Source organism: Quercus suber, unplaced genomic scaffold (assembly GCF_002906115.3).
Source record: "Quercus suber isolate HL8 unplaced genomic scaffold, Cork oak 2.0 scaffold_493, whole genome shotgun sequence".
Classification (NCBI taxonomy): domain Eukaryota; kingdom Viridiplantae; phylum Streptophyta; class Magnoliopsida; order Fagales; family Fagaceae; genus Quercus; species Quercus suber.
Window position 1 is genome coordinate 4,232 of NW_027069942.1, and position 11,072 is coordinate 15,303.

At 43.2% G+C, this 11,072-nt stretch overlaps 1 protein-coding gene across 1 annotated transcript; it reads right to left on the reverse strand.

Annotated features, from left to right (window-relative positions):
• Positions 1-7,369: 7,369 nt before the first annotated feature.
• LOC111994723 (F-box/kelch-repeat protein At3g23880) lies at positions 7,370-8,819 on the reverse strand. The gene has a single exon (XM_024026605.2). It carries the CDS (start codon positions 8,696-8,698, stop codon positions 7,517-7,519), a length of 1,182 nt encoding a protein of 393 aa, XP_023882373.1. The 5' UTR covers positions 8,699-8,819; the 3' UTR covers positions 7,370-7,516.
• Positions 8,820-11,072: the final 2,253 nt, after the last annotated feature.

Here is an 11,072-nt window from a genome sequence, read left to right on the forward strand (position 1 = left end):
GCAAGTCCAGGATAAGCTGTCACCTCCACACTAAATGCGCTCACCTAACCCCCTGGCCGCATTAATGGAGATATGACCTTTAGACAAGGCAGTCTTGGTTGCCGCAACTCATATGAGTGCTAGTAAAGCGGCTGATGGGACGGGCGGTCAGAAGGAAGAGGCATGGATGATCAACAAGTGGAAGAGAGAGATTGTGAAGAAATGACTATATAAGGGGAAGAAACAAGATTAGCTAGAGGGGGTTTTTTCCTGGATGATTCCTTGGAAGAGAGAGAGAGACCACTGTCAAGCTTCTCGGACCAGTGCTGAGGACAGACTTTGGCGGATAATCTTGGTCTACCAGCCTTCAACGGAGGTGAAAGCTATATTGGGCGATTGTCCGCTTGCTAGGGCCTAGTTCTTGAACCCACTCTCTACAAATTCATTGTACTAGGCTAATCGGGCTTGAGTACACTCTCTCAACAGTAGAAATGCTCAAACCCGGTCCCTACAATTGGCGCCGTCTGTGGGAAGAACTAGTGCGTTAGCAAGTGCAACGGTCAATGATTCCCACGTTGGAGGCTTACGCAAGGTTAGGCAGTTTTTCGTCGCTACCAACGACGCTAATCCCGAATCCCATCAAAAGAAAAAAAGAAAAAAAGAAAAAAGGGAAAGAGAAGCAACAAACAACGACGCGTTTGTATAAGAAACAATCATTGCAGGAAAGTAGAAGATTCAGAGAAAAGGAAAAGGGAATAAACATTGCAGCATTTTATTAAACAAAAAATAAATACATGATACAAACAGAGGCTTAGATAGGCTTGTTTTAAAGCTAATTCTACAAACAGAAGCCCAGACGAGCCTGTTCTAAAGCTAACCCTAGAAGGGAGGGTTGAGGCAAGCTTGATTTAAAGCTACCAACAACCCACGGGCCGGTGCGGATGGTGCCGACGCGAAGAGAGGAGCAGATGCAAGAGCGCCTAATGGCCCCTCCCCATGATGTTCCCTTGGTGCTCCCCCAGCCCCATGGTGATTAACCATTGGAGGCGGCAACACCCGGGCGCCGAACATGACGTAATCTTACGAACCTCCACCAACGGGTAGGTCAAGCGCGAGTCATTGCCAACTTGAAGGGCAGGCATGGATGCGTATCGGAGAAAAGCGTTAGGTACTTCGTGGACCTCCCTCCTGACTGCCATGCTCGACACTATCAGGATGACGTCCAAGCCTTGTTGCGCCGGAAGTCTGACGCGAACTACAACCGCAATGGCTCTCAATCGAGGGAAGAGGACCTTTGGCTTGCATGCCCTCACCCCCATCCAAAGCCATCACATTCCTCCAAACTTTGATCACAATCCTGGCAAGGTCATTGAAGGGGCTCGGAGGGTTGAGGGGCCATATTTCCTGTTTAACTAGGGGGTTTGTAGAGTGTGGAAGGAAGATTCCCCCAGAAAGCCTTATATAGAGGGCGAAGGTTGGTGGGAATTGGTCAACACGGAATTCGAAAGAAGGATTATCAGCAACATTAATCCTGATCGAATTCCAAGGAGGCCATTAACCGCTAGATCTGCATTAGTCCACAAGGATATTAATGAGAGCCCGCCTCGCACACCGAAGCGTCAAGCGCAGAACGCGAACAGTCATGGGACGCCTCATGATTGAAGAGGGCGAAAACTTGGAGCGAAAGAGGGGCTACTGCCACGCGTGAGGATAGAAATCCGAGCCACCCCTGTCTAGGGCAGCGCAGGGTCGAGGGTCCGATTTGAGGAATAGCCCACTTCCGGTGAAGCAAGGCCGAGGCCGTCATCATGCCAAAAACAAACTTCCCACCGCTGAGGACAAACTCCTTCACTCTAAATAGAAGAACACCTGGGTACAAGACTGAACTAAGGTCTTCCACGATCCTCGGACCCAAGCTTTCGGTGAAACTAGTTACTTACAGAAGAAGGGTACTAGACTGAACCAAGGTCTTGCACGGTCCTCGGACCTAAACCTTCGGTGAAACTAGTCACTTACAGAAGAACACCTGGGTACTAGACTGAACTAAGGTCTTACATGGTTCAAGGACTCAAGCCTATGGGGAAACTAGTTACTTACAAAAGAACATAAGCGTTAGACAGAACCAAGGTCTTGCATGGTCCTCGAACCCAAGCCTATGGGAAAACTAACCACCCAAATATACCTGGGTACTAGACTGAACCAAGGTCTTACATGGTCTAAGGACTCAAGCCTATGGAGAAACTAGTTACTTACAGAAGAACATAAACGTTAGACAGAACCAAGGCCTTGCATGGTCCTCGGACTCAAGCCTATGGGAAAACTAACCACCCAAATATACCTGGGTATTAGACTGAACCAAGGTCTTGCATGGTCCAAGGACTCAAGCCTATAGGGAAATTAGTTTCTTACAGAAAAACATAAGCGTTAGACAGAACCAAGGCCTTGCATAGTCCTTAGACTCAAGCCTATGGGAAAACTAACCACCCAAATATACTTGGGTACTAGACTAAACCAAGGTCTTGCATGGTCCAATGACTCAAGCCTATGGGGAAACTAGTTACTTACAGAAGAACATTAGCGTTAGACAGAACCAAGGCCTTGTATGGTTCTCGGACTCAAGCCTATGGGGAAACTAACCACTGCAAGGAAAACCTGGGGGCTAGGCTGAACCAAGGTATTGCGTGGTCCTCGGGCTCAAACCTAAGGGAAAACTAGCTACTTGCAGGAGAGCAAAAGCGTTAGATAGAACCAAGGTGTTGTATGGTCCTCAGACTCAAACTTGTGGGAAAACCAATTACTTCACAAAACTAAGTCCTAGACGGAACCAAGGTATTAAGCAAAGCATTAAAATACGACAAGTGAAAGGAAGCATCATTCGAAGAACTAAAAACAAACGATTGAATACATTACACAAAAAATAGTTTCGTTACAATGTCACCAAGACAAAAAGCAAAAACGAAAAAGAAAGCGAGATCAGGGTGGCCCAAGCCGTCAAAACAGGATAGCCCGACGAGGGGGCCTAATTCCCCAACTCGGTAGACAGCTTGTCCTGAGGAGTCTTCTAGAGGGCTTCGACTAGTGCCTCGGGACCCTGGCTCGGAGGGGCTACTTCGGAGGACCCTTCCCCAGCAAGAGGGGTCTGAGGGACAGCAAGCGTGGCTTGGGAGCTAGCAGAAGGCTTCATCACATCCTAGGGCATTTCTTGGCTACCAGTTCTTACCCCCTCTATTGCTCCGAGGTGCTCAGTCTCCTCAACAGGCTGATCAGCTAAAGTTAAGTCCTCGGTAACATTGGCCTGGTCTTCATCTGTCGCTTGTAAGGCGGAGCCTGCCTCAGGAACAACGAGGACAAGCTCGCGAATTGTGAGGGGATAATACACCCTCTCGGCCCTCCCGAGCTCGAACAAGGCCCTGACCCTCGCTTGGTTGAAAGCCTCACTCCAGGTCTGGGAGCAGTAGCGCCTGCATACTTCAGGCACTTGAGCCTTAAGGCCAGCCTCGGTCTTAGCCACTCCCTCAGTAAAGGCCTCTTCCTCCGCTTGCTCTAGGGAGCGCTCAGTATCTATTCTCACAAACACGGCCTCTTCTTTAGCCCTCACAGCCTCGTCCCTAGCGTACTCAGCAATGCCTCTCGCCCCCATTGCCTCAGCCAACTTCTGCTTTAGGTCGGCAATGTGCTCTTTGGCAACCTACAGCTGACCTTCGACATCCCGCAACCGCTCTGTTTGGTCTTCAGCATGTTTCATAGCGCCGGCTAGGTCAGATGCCGCACTATCTCTGGCCCTTGTCATCTCCTCCAAATCCTCCATTGCCTTCTTGAGATCCGCCTCAGATTTTGTTGAGGGTATTCGCGGCATTCAAGTACTTGTCACGCTCTAGGCCCAGAGCTTTACCCTGGTTGTCGGCCTCCTCGTCCAGCCTAAAAGTGGCCTGGATAGCCTGCCAACCAAAGCAAATACACCGTAAGTTGGGGACTAAGCAATAAAGTTCAAACAAAGGAACCGGTCTCAGAAGTCTTACCATGCCTAGGTACCTCTTAAGGTTACGGGCAACTTCTTGCCTCCTTATGCCCCCATGCTCGGCCATATCGACGAGGAGAAGAAGGGACCTCTCTAGGGCATCGGCTACGCGAGCCCCCTCACCCTCTCAGAAGTCCCTGAGAGTGGCATCGTCCATCAAAGGCTTCTCGTGAAGCATGGTAGCGGGCAGCCAGGCCTAGGGCTCGGACCATTGGACGACCTCTTTCCCCTTACCCTGACCACCAATCCTCAGCTGCTTGGAAGGTCGGAGAGCTTCATCTTCCTCTTGGGAGGAATGAGATCTCCCCCCGTCCACTAGGTCTTTGCCCTTGGAAGGCTTCTTCCTCTTCGGGTCGGTGGACTCGAGCCGAGGGTCCGAGATTGACAAAGTGGAGGACGACTTGGCCTGCGCAGGCAAAGGCCTAGGTAGGGGAGGAGGAAGCTTGGGTGCGGGTGGAGGAGGCTTGGGCTGTGACTCCCTTAGCACGTCCTTCCCTGGCTTGCCCTCAAGCAAGTCAAACAGGCTGGTTCGGGGTTGCCTGTTGGAACCCATTTCAGCCTGAATGCCAATCCTTGGATACAGAAGATCGCCTTCAAACAAATGGGGATCTCCCAAGTCACCAGAAGGATCCTCGGACATATAGGATTAGTTGAATGTGCCAAATTCGTCCTCGGACGAACCCAGATCGACTACTTCTCCCTCCTTTTCCAAACTCTCTCCCTCGACCTCGGCAGCTTGATGGGTTGAGGAAGAACCTGCCAACGGGATGTCCTCCGAAATGGAAGATCCTTCAGAAAATGAGAACCTGTGCTCCACCACGGTGATTTGTCGAAGCCGAGGATCACGAGCCCTGATCACGTACTTTGGGGCCGGGAACGACTTTTGGGTCGGATCGTACCCAAAGATCTTGTGAGCAACCCTAACTTGATTGTCACCCTCGTTCACGAAAATCTCTACCCTGAGAACAGCTTCCAAATCCTCCTTGTTGACCAGGTTAAAATGACGTTCGAAGGCGTGCAGATCTGCAAAAGGAAAAATGAGCTCCTATCATCAACCGAATAAAGCAGATTTAAAAAAAAAAAAAGGGCTAGTCCCTCTCTTACTCTAAGTATCCTACCTGGCTCTCCCTTTACCGTCAAGCAATGGAGACCATCGTGTCATTCCCCTGATACAATAAGAAAATCCTGATTTAACCACTTACTAGACTTGGGGAGGCACTGGATAAGCCAAACCCTATCATCCCTCGTCTTCATATAGTACGACTTGCCCTTCGGGAGTTGGAGGTTGTAGCATCAGTTCACGTCATGGTGGGTTAACCTTAACCCCATCTTCTCATTCAGGGCGTCTACGCACCCTAATATCCTAAACACATTTACGGCACACTAGGTGGGGGCTAACCGAAAATGCCTGAGGTAACCGCTCGTCACCGGGCCCATAGGGATTCTTATGCCCCCCTCTAAGAAGGCGATTACGGGAGTCACAACTTCGCCCTCTCTCCTCCTAATATACCAATCCCCTTCCTCGCAATACCTTAGGCCCACGTTACTAGGTATCCTATAATCGACGATGAACTTCTCCATCATCTCTTCAGACTCAACTTACTTCTTAAATCTACCCATCCCTAGCAATGACTAAAAGACTTGAGAAAGAACGAAGGAAAGAAAGGAGTCAGAGAAGAAGTTTGAGCTAGAGAGAAGAGGACTTACAGAAATGAGGAAATGCTCCTCGGACAGGCCTTTTATGCTGGAAATGGACGCTAATTGGGTTGGAGGTTTGATCGGATTCAGAGTATGTGCACCAGAGTTCTTGAATGCAAAAATAAGGAGGCAAAGCAATTCAAACAAGTATTTATATCCTCAATTAAAGATAACCGGGCGGAGTTTTCGCCCATAAAGGCGGGAAATCCCCACCGACTGATTACCATCACACCATTGGATGTGGGGAGCATGGAGCCACCAGAATTTAATGCGGGTGCGCACCGTATATCGAGGCGCCAGAAACGTGCATTAGGTAGGCGAAAAGGCTCCAACGCTGACGTAGGCCGAGGCTGGGCGAGTCATGACGAAGGCCCGAGGATATCAAAACCCTCCTCCCCATCCAAGGATACGGACATCAGGATTTTGAAGGGCTATTATGGGGCCTGAGAACTTGGCAACCCGGCCCACTTTATATCCGGCCCAAGGCCCATGCCGAGGAGGAAGGAACGTCTGAGGATGAAGTGTGAAAGTCTGAGTTGCTAGGAACCCTGCCGAGGATGACCCTGCCGAGGATGACCCTGCCCTCGGCCAACCGAGACCAACACTAAGCGGAGGAGCAAGTCCAGGATAAGCTGTCACCTCCACACTAAATACGTTCACCTAACCCCTGGCCGCATTAATGGAGATGTGACCTCTGGACAGGGCAGCCTTGGTTGCCGCAACTCACATAAGTGCTGGTAAAGCGGCTGATGGGACAAGCGGTCAGAAGGAAGAGGCATGGATGATCAACAAGTGGAAGAGAGAGATTGTGAAGAAAGGACTATATAAGGGGAAGAAACAGATCAGCTAGGGGGTTTTTTTCATGGACGATTCCCTAAGAGAGAGAGAGAGAGAGACCACTGTCAAGCTCCTCAGACTAGTGCCGAGGACAGACTTTGAAGGATAATCTTGGTCTACCAGCCTTCAACGGAGGTGAAAGCTACATTGGCGATTGTCCGCTTGCTAGGGCCTAATTCTTGGACCCGTTCTCTACAAATTCATTGTACTGGCTAACCGGGCTTGAGTCCACTCTCTCAACAGTAGAAGTGCTCAAACCCGGTCCCTACACATATTCATCTTGGGCGGTTTAACTTTACATATAATTTTTGTCAACTTATCTTCTTTCATTTTAGGTCTTCTTATTCCCAAACTCTTACTATAAATTTGTCACTCTCTTCCATTCTATGCATAGCTTTTCTATAAAAAAAAATAAAAAATAAATAAAAAAAGGTACTCTCTCTCTCTCTCTCTCTCTCTCTCTCTCTCTCTCTCTCTCTCTCTCTCTCTCTCTCTCTCTCTCTCTCTCTCTCTCTCTCTAATTTTTTTTTTTTTTTTTTTTTTTTTTTTTTTTTTTTTCTGATCATTAGCATTTCTCCTGTCTCTTTATCAGACAAAAAAAAAAGGCATTTCTCAGGTCTTTAGTATATTCTATTCAATTCTCTTTTCCCCTTTCTCATGGTTAGAGAGGGGAAGTTAATTATCAATTTCTGTTTGTTTTAAGCACCTAAACATTTTGATCCACAACCAAAGAAGGATTATGTTGTTTAAGTAGTGTTTTTTGCTAACACTACCCGACTTTAGTATGTGCACAATTAAAACAAATCACATACAAAAATCAAATATTAAAACAGAATAGAAAGAAAAGGATGACGTAAACTTGGGATAAAAATCTAGCTTTTAACAAGACTACGATGCCTACTATCAAGGGAAAAGGAATAACAAAGGTTTAAATCCATCTATACTGCTAATGACTTCACTTCTTATACGCACACTATCATTTGCTTAGTAAGCTACCACGTTTGCTCCATCAAGTAAAACAAGACTCTCCATGAAAGTAGCTACATATGAATGATGTTGGATATTAAGATCCTTCTTCTCATGTAGAGTTTCAATGTCAACTAATACAAACTTAAATTCTTGACTCTCTACTCGATCATTGATGTAGCAAACCAGAAGTGAACCATACTCCATAAAGGCAGTGCAATGAGCTACTCTTTCAAATGGTACAACAGAAAGTTTAATCCAAGACTCAACCACGCCATACTCCTTCATTACCCATATGGAGTATTGGGTGCCATGTTGCTCACTCCGTGCCCATGTAATAAAAGCCAGTTTCCCCTTGAATGATGAAAGAAATGTCTGAAAGATGTTCTCATCAGTAGACCCATCAGGCAATGCTAGCCTTTTGAATTTCTCACTATTGACATCAAATGCCATGATCATTCTCCTCCTGCGATTCTCTTCTTCTTCTACGATAAGTGACATCCAGTGCAAAGCTCCATTAACCCATGGGATTGGCAAAGGATAGTTTTTATCATAGAACAAAACATCGGTTGTCAACGTCACTCCAACAGTTCTCCAAGAATCCGAACTTAACGTGAACACCTCAATCTCATGAGAACTCACAGGTGCAGAGAAAGGAGAGTGTGAAATCCTCACAACCTTGTAGTCATTATTCTTGGAATGATATGCGAATCCGAGTGTAGCAAACCTTAACTGTCCTAAGCAAGTATTGGGCAACCTCTTGAATATTCTAATGCTAGGATTCCACAAATATATACAATAAGCCGAAGTGGCAAAACACAATAAGCCATTGCAGGAACCGACTATTTGGGCACACCCAAAAGGAAAATGAAAGGGAATTCTTACCTCAGAAATCGTATCAAACGTGCGGTCCAAAGTGACAGTGCAAACTGGTCTTTTAGTGTTAATAGAAGAAGAATAAATGTCTCTTACACATGGCATGTGTATGACATAACCGTTACCACGTGAATCTATGCTGTTATTAAGGTGGGTAGAGATGAAATCGGGACTAGTTATTGAAGAGTTCCAGGACTTTGAAACGCACCTGAATCTCATCAAAGACTTCACCGGTAGCCTTGTCAGGATGTTGAGTACGATGTCGTACGGAAGATAGATATTCCTCTTTCGGAGGGTCGGTGGCTGTGGACGCAATTCTCTCATTTGGGGGACTGATTCAGACACAGTTCAACTGCTAAAACACGTCGTTGAAGTTTGAGGATCAAATCCAGCTCGGCCAAAACATACTGGTGTTCTCCACTGAACATTTTGGTGCTATTTTGGAAGATAATGGTTGCTTACTTGTCGGGTTGTTTTTGTTAATAGTAAGTAAAAAATTTATGTTAATAGTGGATTCAAATGTAGAGAAAGTCTATTCATACAAAAATTTTGACATCTGCTAGCTAATATGGCAGATTATTAATTGTAAGTAAAAAATTGAGTTAGTAGTGGACTTAAATGTGAATCTATACAAGTTTACCCATCTAATTGGTGTAAAAAATGTTATCAAATTTTTTTGGTGGCATAAAGCTTGGCTCAAACCACTAATTAATTTAACCTAATTAACCAAGTCTATGTAACAAGATATATATCATCTTCTTATTATTAGTGGTTGGAGACTTGGAGTCAAATTTTTTCCTTTTTTTGTTGCTCGTACATTGCTCTTTGTATTTTTGGGGCTTTCTAATTTCAAAAAAAAAAAGGTTAGTGCTTTGTTTTCGAGTTATCTATCTTAATATAGATCGTCTAGAAGGTTTATATAAGAAAAAAAAAATATATACTGGGAGAAAAAGATGAAAAAAGAAATCCTAAAAATTAAAAACTTAAAAATCGTATTGGTCGAACCTATAAGAAAATATTTTCTGAACTTCAAGGTTATAAAAAAAGAGAAATGATATATCTACAATATTTTTACAACATTTTTATAACAAATCCTAATTGACAAGTTGTTATTGGTTGTTTTTTGTTGTTATTGTTGAGGTAAAAAAGTAATCTTAGTGTTAGGTTTAAATTTGAACCAATAACAACTAATCGCTTATGATTTGTTGTGAAAATGTTGTGAAAATATTGTGGACGTAGCATCTTTTTTATAAAAATATATGAGTTGTGGGGATGACACGAAAAACCATTTATCTATTTGATGTTGTTGAAAGTTTAATATATTGGAAAGATGCACAAAGGTCGGAGCCTGGAGCATGTTGGTGGCACCTTTGTCAAGAGAAAAGGCTCAAATCATAAATCGTGAAATTATAAGTTGGCTTCATTAACCCATGATAGAAGTGCAATACTGCAATAATTAATTGGGACCAAGTCAGAAGAATGTTTTTTCTCAAAAATAAAACTCAGAAGAATGTATTGAAGAAAATGCATAAAGCCTCATTTTGATAAGTAAAGCCTCATATTTTATCTGAGGTGTGAGTTGGGTAGAAAGCTTACATTTGCCACGTAATTTAATATATCATATGAATTATAAAGTTGACTTATTTCCTGTATTTTTTAGACTATTGGATTAATTTTACTAGGTTAGCTGAAGCATAAAAAATAAAAATATAAAAAACCCTAGGGTAGTTGGGATTGTTCCTTTAGCTTATATGAATTTTAGCACTTGGAATTAAGGGGGCGACTTTGTGCTGGATATGTGCGGTGATTTTGACCTCCGAATTTGTTAATTAGCTATTGCTTGCAAATGGATTTTTTTTTTTAATTTTAATTTTTTTTAAGTGTCTTTGATGTTTGCTACTTGGTAAGGACAAAGTTAGTTTATTTAAAAAATTTTAAAGGGCTGTGTTAAATTTTTTTTTTTTGAGTAAAATTGATTGATTGGGCTTAATTTTTTTATTTATATTTTTGCTATTGGTAGCTTTTATTGCTTGACTAATTTTTCTTAGACAAAATTTGGCTGCAAACTTTGTTGTAGTATATTTTGAAAATCTAACCGTTGAATTATATGTTTTTCATACTCTTAATACACAGGTCAAATTTTGTACCAATTGAATATTATATATTATAGGATCCATAAACTTATTTTTTATGCATAGTTTTATACTACAAAAACTTGTAATTTAAACAATTAATTAATAACATAGCTATTGATCTTTAATTTTCTAGAAATTTTTGCAAATATAGAGGATATAAGAAGTAAATGCAATCTAATGGTGAATTTGTCAAAATTCATATCCAATAAAAGTATATTGAGTGAAGTTGTAGACTTAGGCTACAATGAAGTTTGTAGCCAAACTTTGTTCATTTTTCTGGGTTTGTATACTTTGTTTTAGATTGTAGATCTACAATTTTTTTAAAACCTTTAAAATGAGGAAAATGCTAGAGTTACAAGCATTTTTATAAATTGTTGATATAGTTAGTGGTTATGCTTATGTAAAAAAATAATGTAAGTGGTAGACTCAAATGCTAACTGATAAGAATTTGCTACTTTAATGGTTTGTAAAAGTATTATAAAAAATTTTGTGCCTATAACATTACTCTCAAAAGATTTAATGATATTGTTAAAGGGGGGGGGGGGGGGGGGGGATTTATTTTT

Excerpts from the sequence above, each read along its gene's own strand:
- LOC111994723 (XM_024026605.2), bottom strand. The coding sequence starts at position 8,698 with ATGAGAGAATTGCGTCCACAGCCACCGACCCTCCGAAAGAGGAATATC.